Here is a 23,748-nt window from a genome sequence, read left to right as displayed (position 1 = left end):
GAAAGCATTCTCCTTACTCTATGTGGGAAATGATTTAATTTAAATCTTACCTGTTAGGGGATAATTTAGGGACAAGTATAAAGCTTTCTGGTATTGCTGGGAGCAGCTGTCCCCATGGACTCAAGATATAGTGATTCTTAGGTGGAATCTTACATGCTTCCAGATTGTTGAAAACCATTGAGAAGATAAGACAGAAAACCTGAATTATGCCTCAGCCTTTTCTTTATTAGATGCAGGTCAAAACTCTGAACAGCAATGCAGTAAAACAATTTCACTGTGGATTAAGCAAGTCCTTACATTTTCAATCTGCAGTTGTTCACTAGGAATAGTCTTAGAATTCATTCAACATAGAATTTTTTAAAGCTACCACAGTTATCTCAAATATAGAAGAATAATTTGCAAAAACTGAAGAGTCTGCTTTAACTTGGGTGTTTTGTAATCTATCTGTATTTTGAGCATTAGTCAGAAGTTCTTTATATGGTACAGAAACTTCATTACCAAAGGAAATACATTTGAACAAATGAACTTGCTGACACCAGAAAGGAATGCTTTTCAAAACTCTGGGAACAGAGTATAAGGGTAAACACAATAAAAGAAAATAAATGGGTGAGGTGAAGTGCCTTTAAATAAACATGATTCACATCTTATTATTAATCTCTAAATCACATGCCAAGATCCTCAAGCCCAAAATTAACTGCTTTGCTTAATGAAAACAGAAGCCATACATCATATTACATTGTTTGAGCAGCACAAGTCTTACTGAGACCACTTTTGTTCTTCATTATGGTGAAATAACTGGCATCAGAAAGCTAGAGATAGTTCCAGCATGGGATGGGTGGCCTTTCTTGTAGCATGTAACTTAGTTATTCTTTGGTGCAGTAAGGATATCCTCTTCCACCTCAAGCTTCAGGTGATTCTCCTGAATATCAGTGTTAATGCCAGCACTGGTACTCACAAATACATCTTTGAATGCTGTGATAATAAGAGGACTGGGTACTCTAACTTGCATACATTTCTCCTCCTAGCCTGTTTGTTCCTTTGTCCATTAGAGGGTGTTTTTCTTCTTGCAGCTCTCCTGAAGAAGTTCAGAATGATGTGTTAATATTGCTTTTTAAAAATTAAAATAGGGTTTAAAGCTTGCCTATACTAACTGTTCCACATGCAACAAGCATGTATTGTATCCCAAAGTTACCAAAAGTAATCCTTGTTCTAACTGTTAGAGAAAAACATTAAAAGCTAAGTATGGGCTCCTTCTTTTAAAGGAAGGCCAGCTTTGATGGACAGTACCATCTATGAAGTCCAGTAGTCTCTGCAATCCAATTAGTCTACAGACATGGTGAAACTAATCTACTATATTCAGTATACATAGACTTAACTGTTTTGGGCAGGCTGAGAACTACTGACTGATTAGCACTTGGCTAGTGGACTGAAGGAGCAAGCTGACATAACTAATGTATGTCATGGATTGAGCAGATTTTACTGCTGAGTGTCAGGAATGATGATGAGTACAGGAACACCACTCACTTTGTTATATAAATACATTCAGTTGCAGAAGCATCACAGGCTATTTATAAAATTGGGACTGTAGTGCATCAGGTAGAAAGCACTGTAGGAGATCTCTTTTCCATAAATTCTTACCCACGTTTTCCTCCAGTTTTGCATCATCTTGTCATGTTCACTGATGGCACTTCTCCAGATATTAAATTCTTTGGCCCATCCATCTTGACCAGCACCATCTGAGAATTGTACATGGGATGATTACATAACTATGTAATGATGAAGTAAGTTGATATCTGTTCAGTTGCAGTACTTCCTGTGGAGGATTGGTCTAGAAGGAACAAAAGCCACCACCTCGTCCTTCATTTTGCTCTACCTTCTCTCATGTTATTTGGAAGCAATACGACTCAGATGCTCATGTCTCTTCCCCTCTGTAGCAAACTTAACTTAATAGCCTCCAGAGTAAACAGACTCTGTGATTCGAGGTCTAGAAAATATGACCTACAAGTTAGATGGCTTTGAACTCTTAAGAAGCACAGGAATGCTCCACTTAGATCATACCAAGCCTGTGGCGAAGAATGATATGATACAGCTGACTACGTCCAGTTTGTAATTTCCCCATTTTTTGGTAATGATGCGTAGTTAGTTATTCTTTCCATTGAGAGCTTAAGAAGGGCTATTTTACTGCATCTTGATAAAATTCTAATTCTGTCTGCCAGTTTTACTTGCAGGATGTAACACTGGTGTTGATATACATCGATGTATTTTCTATTTATCTGTCGGGACACTAGCAACAGTATATATAATGCTTTTGGAGCATAGTGAAGGCTCCTCTCTGTTTTACATTTACGATAGTTTCATTGAGATGCTTTTCATTCTGCTTCCAAGACACACTTCAAAGTTACTGGAGTGATGGCAAGACAACTTGTGTAACTCCTGCTGCTTTTTTCTGTCACTGAAAAAAGAAGGGTTGAGCTGTTCTTGACAAATTTGTGTTTGTTATTAGCCAGCTAATTAATTTTTCCTTCACCCTGGCAAGAAAATCCATACTATATCATCTTCATTGCTCCAGCTGTCTTTTTAAAGACTATTCAGACCTTCTTCAGGCCTGGATAAGTTCTCAAAAGCTAGTTGCAAATGATGCTCAAGTTGCAGCAATGAGTTGTGGGTACCCAAAGATCTTGCACAGCTTGCTGAAGTTAGTGAACTGACCTTACCCAACTACAGGTGGTTTACAAATCATCTGATTTTTAAAAATCCTGGGTGGTGGGCATTTCTCTTTACCATCTCACTTCCTTGGCATTAAAAGAATTTTTCTACATTACCCTGTAGAGTTCTGGCAGAGTACCTATTTTTAACTCTCTAGTACTCCTCCAACTTCCAATTTGTGTCCTTTAGTTTAGCAGTTTTGGTTTCATTTCTGGATCATAACTGCTAATTTGCAGGTTAGTCCTTTGTGGGAGGGGGCGGAAGAAGGAATTTTTATAGCTCTAAAACCTTTTCATAAACAATTGATGTGGATACTAATACAGTAAGCCAGAGTTACCATCTTCAGATATGCACATTTTATGGGTGAAAATTACAAAGCTTTGTTTGTATCGGGGTCAGGCCAAACATGGCATACATTCAAAACCAGCCTACCTTTATCTTCCACTGTGATAAACACTTCTGATGTTGTGTTCCCAACTTTTGAGATGAATGAACATTTGTATTCTGTATTTTCTGATACTGAATCTTTCACCCAACTGAGGACATGCACTCTGCCATCAAACAGCATATGAGATTGCTCAGTGATGCATGCCTTCATCTTCTGTCCATTCTTCTTCCAGACAAAATAGGAGTCATCTGGACCTGTAAAAACGTCAGCTTATTTTGTAAGAAAATACAAGATGAGACTTTGGAGGAAAAAAAAAAAAAACAAAAAAACAAACAAACAAACCAAAAAACCAACAAGAAAACCACCAAAACCCCAAGAGCCTAAGACCTCACGATTAGGCTCAAAAGCATAAATGATTGATTGTAATGGTTTTTAGATTTCTTTAGCGGAAATTCTGGGAACCAAAAAATCTGGGATAAAAAGGATCTAGCACTGGTAATTTATGTTCAAACCAAAGTTGTAAGTGAGTTCATATGTATAAAGGAATTCTGTCTGGATTCTCACAAGGGGGAACTTAAACCACAAACATGATAGAGGAGATGATGAACTTTAGCACTATCTGTTGATATGATTTCCTGTAGAGCTAGGCCACGCTACCTACTGCTGATCAAGCTAGCTTCTGGTACAAAGCAGAAACCATCTGAGACATGCCTTGCAAAATCTGAAAAAAAGGCCAGGAGGGGAAGAAGTTCAAGAACTCAGTGCGTCAAAGCTGCTGGAACTAATAATGAAAGAAGCAGAAAAAGCACAGAACCATTAGTCACAGTAGGCAATTAGGCAAGACAGAACTTGGAAGAAGCTTGGATCAACAACAAAGAGCAATCTAATCTTTTAGCCTCGTTGCTATTATTCATCTTAACCTGCAAGGACAGAATTTGAATAAATCAAGAGATTGACAGTAGCCCAGAGGACAGAACAGCTGTTCCCAGAAACTTAGCAAGGTTGGCTGAAGTGTACTTGGCAGTATCAGAGCCTTTTCATTAAAAAGGAAGACATCTAGGCCAAGTTAAGAACTTTGTAGTAATTCTGATGTTTAAAACATGCCTATTTCTCCCTTGGGGCCTAGGATCCAGACTAGCCTTAGCAAGAGAAGAGATAAAGGGAAACTTGGGGTAAAAAAAAAACTTTTTGCACGTATGTCTTGAGAGAACAGGTAATCTACTACATAAGTCAGCTTTTACTATGAGCATTTCAGATTGCAAATCAATGTGGCATTTTTCTGTAGAAAAAGATTTGATTCTAGGTTAGTGTACTGAAAACTAATTAAATCTTAGACAGTCATGCAGGTAGAGAAAAAAAAAAAACGAACAAGGTAGTCTTTGTATCTGTGCACTTTCTCAGCATATCATGTTAAATTCTTAACTCATTTGGAAATAAACCAAGATACTACAAATATGGAGACATAAATTAGTTGTATAAGTAAGGGTGAATGATAGAGAACATGATCTAGTTAAAGCCTGGTAGTGTTTATCTCTGAGGGAAAGAAGCAGGGGGGAAGTGGCACAATCTCTTCAGAAGGACTGACAACAGCTCTGACAAAGTGGAAAGGGCAAGCATATGCTGAAGTGAAAACAGCTAGCCTAGCACACATTAAAAAAAAAAAAAAAAAAAAGTGTTTTATGGATGATTGTACTTATTCTACAATTAACAGTAGATGGGTTACATGTCACTAAAATCATGGGAAGTCTGGAACCAGGGACAAATTATTTCAGTAAACTAATGCTGAAGTTGGAATTTGGACAAATGGGAGGAATAGTAAGTAAATACAAGCACAGCAGAAAGATAGAAATCTTTAAGTGGGGAGAAAAAAAAAAAAAAAAAGGCTTTGAAGAGTAGAAACCTACCTTCAGAAAAACACGCTGGATTATAATTTCTAACAGATGCCACAATAACTCTGACAGCATTAATACAGAAACAAAATTAAGCGATAGTCTTCACAGTGGTCAAGCTGACTTGGAGAATTTAAGACCAACTTGACCACAGTGGAGATCAATAAGAGGAGGGAATGCTGTGGCACAAACCTCGGGATGAACTTTTCCAAGCATAGAAGAGTTACTACTGTAGCATTGTAAAGCTAAAAGCCAGGTGCTCAAGTAAAGCCACAAGCTCCTAAGTCTTATTTGCCATAGTTCAAGCCCTGACCCATGGGAATTGGGCCATTACCTAAAATCATTAGGCTGAAAAATGCCATTTTAGGTCCATGTGAGGAAGTGGCATATTCAGTGCAGGACACGTCCCTAAACTTACTTCAGATGTTACTATTCACACCAGAGAACCTCCTCCATTTTCTGGTGCTAAAGATCACAATTGTTCCTGAAATCTGCCAAAAGCTCAGTTTAGACAGACATTTTACCGAAAGACTAAAATCCAACTATTTTCCTTATATGGGAAATTTTGCAAGCTGTGTTGTTTCAGGTCAGCACCTTAAAAAGTTGCAACTGGGCAATTCTACCCTACCTTTTTTTGTGCAGTCAGAAGCACTGGAAATCCCCAGAGACACATTCATCCCCACTCATACAAGTTAGTCAACAGCAAAATCTAGGTTCAAGCACCAGTCATCAGGGTTTTTACTGATCTTCGTGTTTCATTGCAGTTTATTCCTGATTTTCAGGGACTGTGCTATTACTTTCTCTACTTTGATTTCCTTTTCAGGATTAAGCAATAGAAAAAGGACACCGTGAAACTGTTTCATCTGAAAAAACTTTGAATCACATTGGTTAAATGCAAATTTTCTAGAACTCTAGAGTGAGATAAATTCAGACTCTGATGTGATGGATACAGGAGTATTTTTTGAAGGTAAACGAAATTAATATGAACATATACTCTGCATTTGCTACTGCTGCTATAATACAAGTTAATTACATGTCTAGTGCAAACTTTAAATTATGAATTCTAAAACATTCGATCTACTTACTTTGCCATCCGTTTTAAGAATGCTTGAAAGATTTAAAAAAGTCATCTTATTAAAACAATATTCAAGCAGAGAATTAAACACCACATCAGTCTAGGTATGTAAGTAGCTACGTTTAAGCAACAATGAAAGATACTTCAAACAGTTAACTTTGAAAACATTGCTTCAATCTCAGTAAATACATTATTAATAATCAACTTCACCACCTTAATGATTTTAGAAACGGAAAGGTTAATAATTATCAAACAAAATAAAAAGCCTTGCTGCACTGTCTGAACTACCCCTTTTCTCTGCATAAGCCCTTCATAATTTCCAGTGTCTGTGGGACCATTTGCTACTTTTCCATATAGGTTTCATTTTCTATACCTCTGCTTCCAGCATTTTGAGTGAAATGGTACTGCCTGGATAGTAACAGCCCAGGTACTGCCCAGGAAGTTTGCACTGGCAAAATGGGTTCTCTGACCTACATCAAGTCAGGCAGGTTTGCACAAACCATGTATTTAATAACCAGATGATTTTGCCTGAAGATTTTCCACAAGGAAAAATTGCAGCAGCCATAGATAGCATTAAAAACCTAAACCACTACAGCTGCTTGAAAACTTCTACCCACAGTCTAACTGTATTCACTCAATTACTGGTGTAAATTCCATCTTAGATTAAAATAAATCAGTAAATAAATAAATCCAGATTTAAAGAATTGAAGTATACAGCTACAGAGTCAGTGTGGGATGCTGATGTGCCCTCCTAAACTGTACCAAATCAAGCATTTGCCATATATGCATCAAATTGTAATAGACATATAGCTTTCAAGAAAGCCTGGAGGTACTAATTTAAAAGCAAGAGATTAGGAATTAAGTAGAGCTCACTGACATAAGGCTCGGGTGGGGGAGCGAGAGGGAGCACTGGTCAAGCTAGCTCCTTTTGCCAAATGCTGCAACTTGGAGAGCTGCGTAGATGTTTCAAAAGCCACCCAATGAAGCTGTATAGGGAAACACTCAGAAGTGCTACTCCACTGGTAGTGGAGGTTTAGCACACCATTTCCTCATTTTTAACATGGTTCTTGAAGGGTAACATTAAAACAAGGCTTCCCTATAAATTATTCAGAGAAACACTTCAAGACAGAGGGAGGCAAGTTGGGTAAAACAAGATCAGCAAGCCTACCTGTCTCAAAGCTTTCACCAGCTAAACTAATCTCTGAAAGTTGACAGCAAATTGAAATCCAGTGAAGGTAACTGACAGGTATCCCACAGAGAAATTCTAGCAGGGTAACAAAAAGTCTTTCTCACAAAATCCTATAATCTAGACACAGAACGGCTACCAGAGGCCAGCTGCAGTGACAGGAAGTTTAGGTTTGGGGGGAAAATCCCCTGTATTCCCCAATACACACCAAAACCTCTTCCAAAGCTCACACATGCAGCAGATTTAAAAAAGGAAAAAGTTAATCTTAAAAAAAAAAAAAGGAAAAAAATAGCATCTGGATTTAATGCTTGCTCTCTAGCTTGCAGCTTTGGCTTGTACTGAATGCTACTGAACTAAACATCCCAGATTTCAGAAAACCAAGATCATATAGCAAGCTCTCATCCAGAGCAGGGATTAAGTTTTAAAAAGACACTATCATCTGGGTGCAGAAAGATTGTTTTAAATCAGAGATCAAAGTTAGCCCAGGAGAAGGTCAGTGAATAATTAATATGGAAAACAACCACCAGCACTACCCAGTACATGAATGAAAGTTAAGATTTAAGGCTGGTCACGGTTTCTTGAGTGGTAGGAGCCCGAGTCATAATTGCTGACAAGCTAGCAAAATAACAGAAAAATAGTAAATGAAGCAATCAGGAGGGTAACATTGGAAAAGTGGGGAAAGAAAGAATCTTTAAATTGAGAAAGCATCTTCGTAGTTTTCTGGAAATAGTGCATAAGGGAGGTAGCCTGTATCTCAGATAACTGGGGTTTTTTTGTAGTTTGTGCGTTTTGGTGGTTGCTTTTGGTCGTTTTTTTTTTTTTTTTAAAGCAGGCACAATACATTCTAGAAAATAAACTGGAAATGGCTTGACAGCAATGGAAAAAAAAAAACCACTTAAGCCAAGGAAAACAGACCTCTCTGAAATGCCAACAAAGAATATTACTTCAAACACCAAATCATTCATACTGAAGAACACATGACACACTCCTTCAAAAACCTGGTGCCTTTGTTAAATTACTAGTCCATTTGTGCAACATCAACACCACAAGTTGATGCAGCCTTATTAAGGCAGATTAAAAGCAGGAAGTGCTTCCTGTGAAATGCAAACCACATAAAAGCTGGAAGAAGTAGCCAGTCACCAGCAGAAGTGATGCACAGTGCATGCAGATGAAAGTAGGACATGGCATCTGCCTTCTCAGAATGGAATTTAAAAGCAGATTGGGAAAATGGCTGACTCGCCTATGAGATGAAGATGCAATTCATAACTGCCCACATTTCCCAGCATGAACAGCATTTATTTAGATATTCTCCAAGTGGGTCCCAGAAAAGGTTTTGCAGTTGGAACCCAGATAATTGCCTGTGAAGAATAATTAAATGAAGCACTAGCAAGCTAGAACTAGGGACTAGTTATTTTGGGCCCTCGTATTGGCTAACAAGGCTACTACATTAAGTTTTAAAATAAATTGAAGAAAATTGGAGAACACATTTTAGGGAGTAACGTGCTCTCCAGAAATCACTCCTGCTCTAAAGAGAGCGTAAGCGAAGGCTTTTGCTCCTTTGCTTGCCAGACAGATCTAGCAGGAAGATGACTGGAGATGGAAATGAGATTTTCATTGCCACCGAGGGAACAATGCACATGTCATGCTGAAGCAGCTCTGCTAAGCAAATTCTGCTGAAACAGTTAAAAAAAGGTGAGAACTATGTTCCAAATCAGGACCCAGTTTATCAGCCATAACACTGAGGGATTAATTATTACAAGTCTACAGGTTGTAGCTCTTGTGTGGAAGACAAAAGTGTACAGGTAGTCAGTTTGCAAACTGGGCTGGTGGGGGTAACAGGAAATTCTGAGGAAGAGAGCATAAAATCACAGTTATGTTCTAGAGACTCCAACACCAGCCCAAACCCATCACATCTCACTAGGCAGCACTGGGAAATCCAGCTTCTCAATCATAGCCAGGGTTTAGGAGTTAGTACCAGTGTACTGCTCCAAGCTGAGACATTACTGAATCACAGTTGCATATTAGCCAGGAGAAAAACAGTTTAAATATCTATGTTGAATTCAGAAGGAAAAAAGCTAAGCTGGGAGGTCAAGTAAGCAAATGGTACATAGAAGCAAATAACACCAAAGTGAATCTCTCTCCTGAGAGAAGACACATGCCAGAAGTCATTTAGAAATTACATTTGGATCTCAAAAGACTCCGATGTGAAGCAAACTTCTCCTTTTATAATGTATATATATATTGTATGCATAATGTTTAGTGTATGACACTGTGCAAGGTAAGATTCTATTCAGCAGAAAAAAAATGAAGGAAATCTTTTGAGGAAGAATTAATAAGACACTCTTGGTTCTACTTCTCCTCCTTAATCTCCCCTTTTTTAACTTGATGTGCCTTATGTTTAAATTATGTTTACATTGATCTTATTCTAGTCCTTACAAGAAAATAATATGGGGGGGGGGGGGGGGGGGGGGGGAAGGTGTTCTTCCTGCACACCTTTCCACGAATTTCTTAGCTTGACCGTAACCTTTACATATAGAACTGCACAGCAAAAGAAATTTCTACAGAAGTTTTTTTAAATCTGCTGTTGATGCCAGAATTTAAGAATGCATCATCCACCCCATAATCCTTACAGAAATTAATTTTCAGTTGTCTTACAGATTTTAGTATGGAGGAAGCCACCCGAGCCAGGGTAACACCAAAACTTAACAAAGGTGTTTAATGCTGTCGGTTTTGCATGCAGAGTTAGATATCAGAGTGCCACAGCAAGCCATGACGTCTGAAAAAAGAAGTGCCAACGTTCAGGTAAGATAACTGCAGCCCTAAGATACCGCAATCTAAAATAACAAGAAGGATACTTTTAATGGCTGTGATTTTTATGCAAAATGGTCTGCAATACTTATTTTATTTTATAATCTTAAGTCTTCTAAGTCCTTTTCTGTTAATGTATTAAAGGAACAATCTTATTTTTTCAACTTATCTTCTAGATGCATCTCAAATAATAAAAAACAGGTGGCATGTCAGAGATCTGCACAAAGGAATGGTTTTATCATACCAAGATGCCTTTAAGCGATGAATGTTCAGTCAGTGCAGAAATCACTGAAAGAAGTGGTACAAACTACAAAATTAAATGTTTACAGCTACTATCAGATTACTGTAGCCAAAGAGGCTGAAACTGAGTCATAGGCAGACAGCATGGGATAAAACTCCAAAGGTCTGCAGAGAAGCTAATTCATAAAGCGGGATATGGAACTATTTAACAAGGTACAAATTTAGCATTTTCATGAGGATAAAGATAAGCCAACCACAGATTACTAAGCAACCATACAGGTTAAAGTCAAAGAGTATTGCTTCAACAAAGCATCACCACTTAAATCTCCAAATATACTGCATAAAAATTTAAAAATTATTTTAGAAAGTTTTAAAATATTTGTGCAGTGGTTTGAATTGTCCTGGGAGATGCAGAGCTTTTCCTTTCTAGGCTACCAGTTAAACCACTTTCAGGTTTGAAAAACTAATGATGTATCTGTCCACAGGCATAATTATTAAGAAACACTGACGAAGGCAGGAAGAGGAGATGTTCTGGGCATTATTTTATACAACAGTTCACAGAAAGAAAAAAAAGCTGGAAAACTGCAACTGATGATAAGACACAAGTGTATGTCCACAGAAAATTGCTATTTGGTATTTGTGTTCTTGTAAAAGTAGAATAAAGTTAACAACCAAAGTAAACTCCCTTTTAAGACACATTTAAATGCTGTAATTTGTAGCCCTAGACAAACATTTCGTTGTCTGGCACAAAGTACTTTTCCTATGCAGGCTCATTCTGCTCCAGGTGCCGCATACGCCCATGCCTCTCCTGACTGAGCTCTTAATGCACTGCACCAGGTCAACCAACCAGAGCACCCCAGGGCACCACGGGTGATGCAATTAATCTAAAAAACCTCACACAAGAATGACTTATGAAGCCACTTTCAGAGAGAAAGCTGACTCACTTCTGTCCATAGGTCAATCTCTGACAGATGAGCACCTTCTCCCAGGGGCAAATCGGGCACACCTTGGGGTGTAAAGGACTTTGGAGCCCTCCTGCTGCAACCCATGTTGCACAAGCACTTGGAGACACCAGTACAGCCAGCCCCCTAACACAGCCCTGGGCAAAGTCTCTCAGACTCACTCTGCAGGCACTTTGTCTAGTTTTACTCAGTCTGCAGCAGCACTGCGTGAAGTGCAGTGCATCGCACTTTCCCCACCCTTCTGCACGCCTTTCAGTGCAACTCAAGCTTCACCAAAGAGACAAAAACTGTAGTGAATCGCTTGCGATTCTGATTCTTGCGAGTTACAGATCTTTTCCCGCATTCTCGCATGGATGTGGGAAGCTTTCTTGCACTCTCTTTAAAATAGCATATCCACAGGGAACAGGCATTGTATGTGGGCGTTATCGGATACCCATCTCTGTGTCTCCATGAAATAGTAACTCCTTTAAAGTATATTGCCGAGTTTGCAGAATTTTTATGTTCACACTCCAGGGGTTATTTTAATGAGACTAAAAAGTTAAGAAACCATTATGGAAAAACTCCAGCTTCAGACAAACTAAGGGAGCAGGTAAGACTTCTGACATCATGAACACTGAGAGTCTGAATGTGCAAGCCAGAAATACAAATAAAGCATAATGTTTTGCACTGTTTCTGATTATAAATGCATTTAAATTGTTGCTCAGCACTCAGAATATTCTAGTATGTCATTCGTCTGTGAAGTTAAGGTCAAGGATATACTACTCTAAGCTGGGGGAAGAAGTGTCAGTAAAACATCTTTAAGCAGAACTAAAACTGCTAGAAAGAGCCTGTTTCTACCATACCTAAGTTCAACAGAGCACACCAGAGAAACTATAAAGCAGGTGTATACATCATCAACTCACTGCCTTTCCCCTGCACCAGATGGTGTAGTGTTTTGTTCAACTTATTTGAAGCCTGCTTCAAATGCCTTTAAAGGGTTTAAAAATTCTGTAATGGGAGAGAAAAGTTCTATTAGAAAAAGTATATAGGAAACCTGAAGTCTGCCAGTGCGTTATCTAGCAGACAGTTTTTCTGAGAAATGTGAAGATATAAGGCTCTTCAGGGGAGTAGAGAGAAAGAGGGAGGAACTTTGTGAAAGGAGATGTATGCCTTCCTTTTCAGGAATGGCTGGAGTACTCCATTCTTGAAAAAACTCATTTTCCAGAAATAAAAAAAAAAAAAAAAACCACCTGTATGTGACAAGTGGCTGTTTATGCTGTATCCACTTTAACTTAACATTGTTGAAATCAGCCAGTTACAAGGTTGTAAAATATTATCCTTAGGCAAGCTTTCAGGTTAAAACATGTGGGATGAGTAAGAGATGAGCAAGAGAACTCACCAACTCCTGCTGAGTTTCCAAAGAGCTTGAAACAGGCATTTACAATTTAAAAAAGGAAGAGATTCAGTAGTTCTCATAAAAATAACATTAGAAACTTAATTAAGAATAAGCTTCAGGTTTTTGACTGGATGATGTGGCAATCTACGTATTTGCATCATACATTTGCTGATACCATATCCTTTAGGCAGACCAGGTATGACATTTAATTCTGCCAGTCTCATTAACCCTCCCGCTCCTTGTGAACACCTCATATTTTACCTTATATTCATAGCTGAGGGAAATAAAGTTCCATTGCAGCTATGCTTATATACAGAAACATCAACAGGCACTGAAGGAACGTGAATAAATCCAAGTAGAGAGCTTCCTAGTAAAAGCATTTGCTTAGCCACCCCCCACCCAGGATAAATCTATACATTCTCACGTGCAGGTCCCAGAAAGATACAAAAGATCTAGATCAGTTTGGTGTGCTGGTTTGCATATGTTGGTTGGGGTTTTTTAAATCAACAGAATAAAGTTGTAATTCTGGGTAAGAGAAGGGTGTGATGTATCAGCCAAATGTCTTGTTTCCGAAAGGGAGTAAAAGCCACATCTGTAACGCGAAGTCCAGTCCTTCACTGCTTTCTGAGAGAAGTTGGAAACATTTCCACAGCTGGCTCATCTCACCCCTGCCTGCACCATCACTGCACCTCTTGGATGTCTGATTCCTGTTATGGTTCCTTCCACTGTTCATCCCTACCTCCTCAGGAGTGAATTCCACATGCTGACTTAGGACACTGCTCCTCCTTTCTTAAGTTCACTGCCAAGGCAATTACAATTACTGACAATTTCATAAAAGCAGCACATGAGTATCATGTTAAAACAGACATTGCTGGATGAAAAAAGTAATTTTAAAACAAATCCGAGATCTGTAGCACGATTATCAAACTGTTTAAATGCTTTGTGCTATTTATGCCATTACTACAATTTTTTTCATGACAGACAACAAGAAGTTTCTGAATTGCCGACAGCAACAGTGAACAAATTATTGCTGAAAGCTCTTTTCCAACCTAAATGACTCTATGATTCTATTCTATGAAAGAACCCTGATCCTGCTGTTGGTTCTTTTTAGCCATGGAAATACAAATCATGCCTTTGTTAAGACCTACTCTAATAAAGATTTATGCATTTTGATCTGATTCCACGTCACACTAACACACTCTGACTAACAGACAGAACAATATGAAACAATGCTACTTTTTTTAAATTAATCTTTATCTATAATTTCTTCTTTTAAGGAATAAGGTTACATTTTAAGACCTGTTTAGATCCATTAGATCTCACTTAGCTTAAACAGGCAACTACTATCCAAACAAAAGCTGAAAGACAAATGTTAAATATTTATAGAAAAAATAGCTTTGTCCTTCTCCTGTACACCTCAGATAATACATTCTTTGTAAAATGCATGTTGTCATTACTGGAAGTACTTTACCATTTGAAGTAAGTTAAGACTAAAAAGGAGTAACTGACCTGGTCCAGAAAAATATGCTAAATTCAAATCCAAAAGAAGTGTACTTTTTAAACAGCATACATACTGACAGTGAAAATACTTAACCTGTTAAACATCCATACGCAATCATGATTCAGTGAACTCCTTCAGCATGCAAGTGAGCCTATTAAAATCAATTGACTATTAATATACTAAAGTAGGCTGCTAAATCAGAGCCTGCATTTTACAGCACAGTATTCACAGTGTCAGATTCTTGGTAACAGCATGTTGACAATACATCCTGAAATGGTCTTTTTCTTTCTTTTTTAGACATCAAAAAAAGTAAAACATACACAGTACATGGCGATGTATCTAAATCTTTAATGCAGAAAATGCTGGTTTATACAGGGGTCCTCCAACTTACCTGTGGCTTGGCAGAAGAGGCGAAAGGGTCCCCGGATACTAACATGCTGTGCCTGGTCACTTAGGAAAGGTGGCAACAACATGACCTTTACAGGGTCTGTGCTAGACCAAACATCAGGCTGGGTACTGGTGGGTGAAGGAGGTGAATCACTTCCCACACAGGACAAAAAGGAGGTACCAGAAGGAGGGAAAGGTATAGGAGATGAGGCTGTGTGACAGAAGAGGACAGAAAAAAAAAAAAAAAAAAAAAAAAGAGGGTACTAAGGAAAAAAGTTATAAGAAATACATCACACACTGAAGAAATAATGCAAAAAGACAAATGAACTTTATACGGGTAAGAGGAAGTGTCCCTAGGTGCCTAGAGAAGAGTGCTTTCCTCCTTCACCCACGTTTCTTTTTCCAACCTTCCAAACCCTCCCCACTCCCCGCCCGCCCCCCCCCAGGTTATAAACCATTCAACTAAAGCTGAGAAGAGAGTCTGCTTCAAATCAATTACAAAAGTTTTCACTTTTTCCCCTTAATGGAAACCACGAGGAACCTTAGTACTTGCAATATGGAAAGCAGTGTCATTGTGTCAAGTTTCACAAAAGTCAAGATATAATACAATTTATTTTAATATTTATTCTGTTATATGTACATAATTAAAAATAGAAAAATAAAACCAAACTGAATCTTATAAAATATAAACTGTTTACACTAAGATGGTCTAAATTATGTTCACATGAAAGTTCAACATAGAAAAGCAGCCCAGGCATACTGCTATTTACTGGTAAAATGTATTCTACTTCTAGCAATATTTACAGAAAGATGCAGTGAGAGGAACAATTCTTCAGGACTGTACTGCACAAAATGCTTTTACAGACAAACAGTGCTGCTGTGAACCAGGCTGAGAACAAATGCACACTTTCACGTTTGCAGGCATGATTCACATAAACAGTTCAAACGACTGATTGTTTGAGCAGCTCCAGTTTCAGTCTCCAGTTGCATAGGAGATTGGAAGGTGTCATCCAGAAAGGGTGACGCTGCAAAGAATTTGTCACAAAAAGAAGCTGAGTTATTTCTGAATCTGAAAAAAAGAAAAAAAATCGGCAATGTCTTCTCATCAGGCTGCATCCTAACAGTCCATTCCAGCGAGTCACTAGCTGAATTACTGTAGTTAATTCTTCTCGATTCCTGTTTTGCTTCCACAGTGCAAAAAACCTCTCTCTGTGTCACTGCTGACAGCTGCTTGCCTGCACTGTTTTACTGAAAAAAAACCAAAAAACCCCACCCCCAAACCAGCAAAAAAATCCAGTTTTGTATAGAAAATAGAATGTGACTATGTCCAGCTTGCTGGTAAAGAGGGAAGGAAAAAAAAAAAAAAGAAGAAAGAAAAAGCATTCCTAAATCTATTATTTCCTCCCTCCCATCCCCCGCTTACTCCATGTTTTGTACTGATACTGTTGTACCTAAATTTCTAGAAAGCAGCAAAGAAAAAAGCCTTTAAACAAGATTATCCCTGAGAGTCTTACACAAATCGAGCCAATGCTATCCCCATTATACCTTAAAATTTAAGATACTTAAAAAGCAGTTAAAAAAATTAACTTTAACCAACTAAAGAGACCTAGTGTGCCAAAACACAAAGCATAAAACTAAAAATAATCACTAGAAGCAAAGAAAAAAAATGTCCCAATCTGGACAAAAGTCTATAATTTACCAATCTGATAAACTAAACTTAATTTCCAATTTGGAATTAAAATGAAACTAGGTCTTTTTTTAATGGCAACTAAAATGTGTAGACTGAAGTACTTTTTTAAAGCCAACTGAATTAGAAAGTTACTTTTATCCTATGGAAGAACAGGGCTGAAGAACAAGCAAGTAACTGTTCACTAGAGCAAAGCGCTCAGTGGGGGAAAAACTGGGAACAAACAAATGGTGATCTGAAACTGGCCATTTGAAAAAAAAAAAAAAAAAGACAATACAACACAAGATGCTATGGTCTGCAGACAAGAACACCACTTCTCTAATCTGGCGAGATCTGAAAGCAAATTGGCTTGCTGTACAGCTTAAGCATGTATCCCCACTATGGCTCAGCTATCACACCCACGCTCTCTGTGCTCAAATAGCTAGCTGCAGGACCACAGCTGATTTCCACCACTGAAATGGACGATTGGGTCCTTCAGTCCCCCTCTGCATCCGAGTCAGCATACTTGAGTTCACACTTGACATCAAAGGGCTTGTCCTTGGCCTCTCGGGATGCCTGCGAATCCCCAGGCTGAAGCTGGCCGTTCCCGCAGTCGGGCTCCGTCTCGTAGCCGGTGTCATGCGCCGGCTTTGGCTGCTCCCCACTCTGGTGGCTGACACTGCCTTGTTCCACCAGTGTCTCCTTCACACTTTGCTCACAATCAGAAAAATCTGACTTTGTTTTCTTCTTACCAAGCAGCATGACAGAGCGGAATTTCAAGCACTGCCCTGGCAAGTACCCTTTGTAACAGTTGTAGGAGAGCAGGCACAAGAAAAGAATAAAAAAGAAGAGGAAGAGGAACATCAACAGGAAGTTATCATTTGACTTGAGGAACATCGTCTTTTCCGGGACTGCGTCAGGAATTGAATTGAAGAGCTCTGTATTGGAGGCTGCACTTGTTAGGACAGGGCCAATGGGCTTTGTTACTATCCTTGCTGTTGTTACCGGTACCATATGAGCGGTCGAGGTGTGAGCAGTAGACCCCTCAGTTGATACAGCTGACACTTTTGGCACATCGCTATTACCTTCTGTTGGTGCAACTGCTGTGGTAGGGCCCACCGTGGTATGCTGGATCTTTTTCAGTTCCAAGACATGCTTAGCCAGCACTTGAGAAAATTTCTTATTCTTCACCTTTTCTTCTGACAAACACTGGTAAACACCGCTGTCTCCTTCCGATAAATTGAAGATAAGTAGCGCCTTTTCCAGCAGACGGTACTTGGGACTCTCCACTCTCAGCACATCGTCTTTGAACTTCCAAACTACCTGTGCGAGATTGGACTTTTGAGAACACTTGAGTTCTGCTGTGCTCCCATGCTTGAATGTATGCTGTAGGGAATTCTCTCTTACTTTATCTGGAACATCAAAATAAACGTGCAGAGTATCAGCAATGATTCCCGTTAGCTCTCATCTGTACAGCTTCACGAGACTGTGCTATAGCCTTAACGGAAACGTAGAGATTACAGCATTCAGATTACCTCACAAGATCAAGATGACAGCATGCAAGAATCTCAGTGAAGTACCAAGCTATAGCTGCGTGCGAGACATCAAGCCAGACTAAGAGACAGGACACCTCAAACTCTAAGACAGCCTCCACTTCTAGATAAAGATGAGACCTTGTTGATCCACAACTGAGCATGCATCTGAGATGAGTCATTGTTTGAGACAAGATGCTGAACTTGGTATCACTTTCTATGCACTTAGTGCATTTTAAGTAAATCAGCAACTACAAAATATGCAAGAAGAAATCGAACAAAGTGCTGTTACTCAAACTCTCTTCTACAAAAATATCAGCACTTATGGCACACCCACATTGCAGCACCATAAATTAACAAAAAAACCCAAGCAGAACTCTCGTGGAGGTCCATGCTCTGCTTGGATTAGAAATAGAAACAGAGTAAATCAAACTCTTAAGAGCTTTGTTTACTGCAGTACAAATCTTTAATACTACTATTCTTGAAGATCTCCTTGATCTAGTGGCAGCAGCACACACTATAAAGAAAGGACCTGTGGTTACTTGCCTTAAAGCACTATGGAGAGCACTTCAGCTGCTCTGTGTCATGTTCTGACTCCCCCTCCCCTCTCACCATAAAACCAGCTTTTTTCAGGATCATTTCATCTGATCCAGCAGCAACAACCAAGCACTTATCAAGGCTCACAGTAGAATGTCAAATGCTGTATCACAGAGACAGAGGCCTCTGCACTAGAAGTACTTATAGTAAATATTGCTTTCATTCACAAGTTGCTGTTGAGGTGCCCCCGTTCATTTTCAGGGGTTTGTGCACTACACACTGAAACGTATACATACACAGATATTTTAAGACAACATGCAGGCTGTACAGATGCTCAAATATTCAAAAGCAGAATATCATACCTATTAAAATAGAAACGAATGTCCAGATAATCACAAACACCAAGCTGAACTAAACACAACTCTTTCACTACTCCACCGAGACAGGTGAAACAGCTCTTCAAAGACTAACTCACCAGAACAAGATGATGCATCTCCACCTATGTTCTGAATCCAGCTCCTGTAAAAGTAAGTCCAAGTATTACAACTTCAAATCTCGTTTCCTACAGCCTACCCATCCTCTCATACTAAGTACAATTCATCTTATCAAAATAGCACAAGCAGACGTGGATAGATAGGAAAAAGTCTGTATTTGAAAACATTCACTTAAAAAAAAGCCTGTTCTCTGTAAAGGGCAAGACTGATGCAATACAGATTGAAACTGTAAAGTAATCAAAGACTACCATTACCTTTCAATGTCACTTTCTTTAAAAATATCAGTGCAGGAAGCTTCAAGGGGTTTCCAAGCACAGTAAGGATCCCTTGCTAAAACACAGTCAACACAAGTGGTGTACTTGTCACAGAATGCCACTGGCGACTGAACCACACCAGAATTTGAACCAGCATAGAGGTATCTTCTGCCCTAAAAAAAAAAAAAAAAAAAAAAAAAAAGGCACAACAAAAAAACCACAGCCAATCACTTTCACAAAGCTGAACAATCCAATTCATGAACCAGTTTAAATGTTAGAAGTAAAGAGTTGCATACACACAACCATGTTTGTAAAAACTGGAGCATGAGGGGAATAAGCATTTTGATTAGCTTTTTTTTCTAGAAAGGAAAGGAAACTTATCTTGAAAATATTCAGCAATGCTGGAAGTGCAAAAAGACAAAAAGAACAAAAACCTGAAATAGCTACAGTTTATGAGAATGGAAAGTAACCATATCTAACCATGGCTTTATCACACAGTTTTTCCATAAATACATATGCACCAACATTGCTCCTATGAGGCAAGGCAAGCCTGTGCTCATGACAAGGCTGCAGCAGGCACACACTAGCCTTAACAAGCCAGGCTTGCTGTATGTAGGACCTGCTCCTGCTCCTGTTAACCCAAAGCAGCCCTACTGCCTTCAGCTCTTCTAGCAGTCGGGTCTCTGCAGCCACATCAGCATCAGTCTTACAAGAGTCAAATGCAACTGCCTACTGCCTTGCTACTCAAGGAGGAACACCGGATAGTATCCAAAGGAAACAGCACCGGCATGACACCTAGGAAAAGGGGGATATAAACAGAACAGCTGTTTGACCCACTGCTGCTGGGGATCCCCAGAAAGTCTCACTCTGAGCACAGCAGGAAAAGACCACACTAATTCCAAACATCCTTCTCATGAAAGCCAGGCAGCTGCCTTATTTCACTCATCTGTTTCAAAGCTCAAGGAAACTAATGGCTAAAGGTACACTGTGAATTTACATAAAATTATGCAAAGCCTCAAGAAAGGGGCCTGTGCTGCAACCCAAAACCACCAGCGACCGACTGTCCAGTCCTTTTGAGAGGCTGTGCGTACAAAGCTGAACAGCACACCCCACCTTGGCCGTGGGTTGGCTTCATCCTGAGCAGAATACTGAGTGGATTTTATCAGCACCCTACTGCAGTTGTCATGGCAAATGAGCCAGATCCAAGCACAGAGTGGCTTTTCCTGTACTGCAGCCATATGGATCTCAGTATGTAGAAATGTACTCAGGGGTCATGTCTGCAGTGAGACTGCTTAACTCTGGCAGGATGCATATAGTCACAAAGTGATGGGCAGACATCCAAGACAGATTTCTAGTAGAGATTTCTTCAAAAACCTCATGGTCGTGGTGCAGACTTTTGGTCTTGACATCAGCAACAGCCTCAAGAAAACAACTAACAGGACATCTTGGGGCTGAATTTAGGTTTTGGGGCTCCCTGGCACTCTTTCACTGAAGTTGTAAGGAGGTTTTGCCATGAGAACTTGGAACAGGTTAGTCTCTTTAATGCAATGATCATGAGGAAATCTGTCTTAAAATAAAGCTAACGAACAATGTATTCTGACTAACAGCAATCTCTAGAGGAAGCTGCAGACCAAGCACAAATCAGTTTGGATCCATCTCATATATGAAGTAGGCAGACAGCTTTCAAGAAAACTCTTGATACTCGAAGTTGAAAGACAAAACTGGATAGATAAAGAATCTGCTTGCACTGCTGGAAGATAAGACTTAGAAAGAGAAACTAACTTCAGCAACATACATTCAAATGCAGTCTTTCATGCTGGAATTTAACTTAGGTTAGTGTTGGACTATGTTGCAGTGCCCACAGAAGGAAGTCTGCAGTGTTGGAGACATACAACTTTCTAGGAAAAGCTTCCAACTCTGCTGGAAAGCTCCCCCAATGCACTGAGCACTGCTCACCTCTCTAAGGCTCTGCTAGCTAACATCCAAGCCAACAGTGCAACACTGCATATGGGTTGTAGTGTCTCAGTGTGGTTCCCAGCTGGTATATCCATGAGTTCAGAGGACTCATCAGCAAACCATTTTAAAAGATCCCGACATATCTTTCAGTCAAGCAGGAGTTATGAAGATCTACTGTGGGCTCATCTGACTCTGCCCACCACCCTCCAAACAAGGTGGAGTATATGGGAAGGGCCTAGGGGATACTGCAACAAAGTGTACAGAAAGGACTCCTGAGAGATCTGAAGCCCACCATCAGGCTTAACAACTATTACCCTCTTGTGGTTAATCCATTACTACAGGATGCCACTACACATATCACAATACCAGCTCTATGAAGGACTTCAGTAGCTACTGACTGTGATTGCTGCTGTGATGTCCAAGGAGGTAGAAACTTGTGTTTTCATGCTGGGGAGCAGAAGTAATCCCTGCTTGGGTAGTACCACAACTATACAGCTTTCATGACTCTGACACCTGACCCAACCTCTAACTCCTCACTGCTGAAAAGGGCCACTGCTTTTATGGGAATGTACTGGGCAGCACTGCTTCGGTTTTGGGTGTTAGTTTTATGTGCCGAAAGCTATTCTAGCAAGATGGAAATTTTCCCTTGCAGAAGATATAAGATGTTACTCTCCACAGTCCCATGCAGGAAGCAGTGTTTTGTTTCAAACCTGAGCTTTGAGAGAAGTTTCTCTGTGAAAAGACAGCATGTTTCCTGTGCAGCTCCTATGCCATGTCTCACACTGCACCCTTTCAGGATATTCTTGAACAACTGAGAATGTGTCACCTGGATTCAGAGTGAATTCAGTGCCATCATTTCTACACTAACCTTGGCTACCAAGAGTGTGCTGAAACGGCAAAATCATGCGTCTTTGGTACTAGGCTGTAACGCCTATCCCTTCCCTTCCACTCCCCAAAAATGGGGGAATCGGAATTAAGCCAGTGTATGAATGATCCCAAAATTTACCCACAATTAGAAGAATGGGCATTAGCGTATTTATTAGAATAGTTATCTATCATTATCTTCTATCACAGGGCAAATGCTGAAACCTCCTGTCAAAGCAAGGCATTTGAGGCTTTGCAGATAGAGCAGAAGAAACCAACAAATATTTTTTTATTTTTTTTATATATATATATATATATACACATATATATACACACACATACATACGTATAAACATAGAGAAAGTTGCCAGTGTGATGCATCATACAAAAATAATACAAACTTTTTTACTGAAATCTATGAGCACCAAAGTTTTAATCACTGAATTCATTTGCCTCTCAAAAGTATACTCTGTCCTCAAGACTTCTTTCTATTACAAGCATGAAATGACAAATAAGTGTGCAAGATGAGCTTGAAAGAATTATGGCATAAAGTTCTCTTCGACTGAGCTGATCATGGTGGCAAGCAAAGTTTTATTAAATATCACACAAAAATAAAAGATTTTTCTAAGATATCTTGGCAGTATTCCTAAACCCCTAGCTGCAGAGCATTCATCAATCACCAGGTAGCTACTAAATGCTAGTATTAGTACCGGACACTTCAAAAGAATTATTCTTTCCTTAAGAAATCCCAAAATTTTGCCAGTTGAGGGGTCTGATGCTACAAGCCACTGCTTAAGGTAATAATTTCATAGATATTCACAAATTTGCAGGTAACTAGGGCCAGAAGCCTAACTTGTGTACGAAGTACACACAGTGACTATCCTCCCACTGTCACAAAACCACTCCAGGATTAAGCCAAATGACTGATAATAGCACAGAACAACCACTGGGTTTGGAGCCCACAGCAAGGCTTGTGTCCCCTAGCTGGAGTTGCAGCTGGTGCCCTGCTGGCAGACAGGACCTCACCAGAGGTCCACACCCCCAGCCACACCAACGTGATGGCTCTCACGATACATTTAGCATGCAGGAACCTGTGGGATTTGGGACAGCAGAAACCAATTAGTTACACAATTATGAGTCTCTCTGCTAGGCAGGACTGTTCTCTCAGGTTTCTTTCCTCAGAAAGATGTACCACTCCTCTGCTAAAGCCCCGAGGATTTTTCCTCACACATTAGCAATGGCCACAAGGGGTCAGAATTTTACATTACTACTGATCTGAAAATTGGTACCTTGAAACACGTTACGGCTTTCAGTCTCTACACATGGAATCCAAGTGAAGACCTGCACACCTGTGCCCCCACGCCACCACCTTCCCCATATCTACAGACTTTCAGAAGCTTGTCACCTACCAAACACACTGAAATGCAGCAGGCAATACGTGATATTGCTGCAGAGTGAGGAGTTACAGATGCAGCCTTTTGCTCTGTGTACAGTGATGGTCATTTTCTGTCACAACCAGGTTACAAGGTAGTACTAAAAAGTTTTGTGGAAGAGCAAAATGAGCCGTGATGCTTATAGCACTTACTTTTTTGGATGAAAGCAAGAGAGTTTGGACTGGCTCAAAGTTTGGAAAAAGCTGTGTTTCTTCAATAATATGCATTCCATTTTCATAGCTGATAGCTTTGTGCAGGGCTCCTCGATCTGAAACAACAAAAAGATGTATTTAAGTAAGATTGTTAAAATAAAAAAGGCGGGGGGGGGGGGGGGGGGGGGGGGCCGGAATCACACTATGGCTGTAAGTTGTCTCAGTAATCTGCTTGCTGTTCAGCTGAAGACTTCACACAACTGTGCCAATGCCAACCATTAAATTTGCCATCGTAAGAAGCTCTGAGCAATTTAGGAACAAATAATGACCAGTTAGGTCCTAC

At 39.6% G+C, this 23,748-nt stretch overlaps 1 protein-coding gene and 1 long non-coding RNA gene across 10 annotated transcripts in view; one reads left to right on the top strand and one right to left on the bottom strand.

Annotated features, from left to right (window-relative positions):
• Nucleotides 1–204: 204 nt before the first annotated feature.
• SEMA4D (semaphorin 4D) overlaps nucleotides 205–23,748 on the bottom strand; it is a 99,648-nt gene continuing 76,104 nt past the window's right edge. For 5 of the 9 annotated variants that reach the window (XM_030005885.2, XM_030005888.1, XM_030005887.2 and 2 more), the window contains exons 13-16: nucleotides 23,406–23,521; nucleotides 19,001–19,173; nucleotides 18,728–18,771; nucleotides 15,111–17,595 (exon numbers count right to left, since the gene is read on the bottom strand). In XM_030005885.2, coding sequence (XP_029861745.1) covers nucleotides 16,679–17,595; nucleotides 18,728–18,771; nucleotides 19,001–19,173; nucleotides 23,406–23,521 — 1,250 coding nt within the window. In that variant the 3' untranslated portion in view covers nucleotides 15,111–16,678. Of the gene's footprint in view, nucleotides 1,076–1,638; nucleotides 1,737–3,138; nucleotides 3,349–6,068; nucleotides 6,091–14,521; nucleotides 14,729–15,110; nucleotides 17,596–18,727; nucleotides 18,772–19,000; nucleotides 19,174–23,405; nucleotides 23,522–23,748 lie in introns of those variants that run through there. The other 4 variants (XM_030005889.1, XM_030005890.1, XM_030005892.1 and 1 more) reach the window with 4 other exon arrangements.
• LOC121232651 lies at nucleotides 3,148–13,807 on the top strand. Its single transcript, XR_005931504.1, has 3 exons — nucleotides 3,148–3,371; nucleotides 5,807–5,950; nucleotides 8,814–13,807. It is a non-coding gene; the product is annotated as an uncharacterized LOC121232651 (long non-coding RNA).

Source organism: Aquila chrysaetos, chromosome Z, assembly GCF_900496995.4.
Source record: "Aquila chrysaetos chrysaetos chromosome Z, bAquChr1.4, whole genome shotgun sequence".
NCBI lineage: Eukaryota > Metazoa > Chordata > Aves > Accipitriformes > Accipitridae > Aquila > Aquila chrysaetos.
Note: the sequence above shows the minus strand (reverse complement) of the source record. Positions and strands in the feature narration are given on the sequence as shown.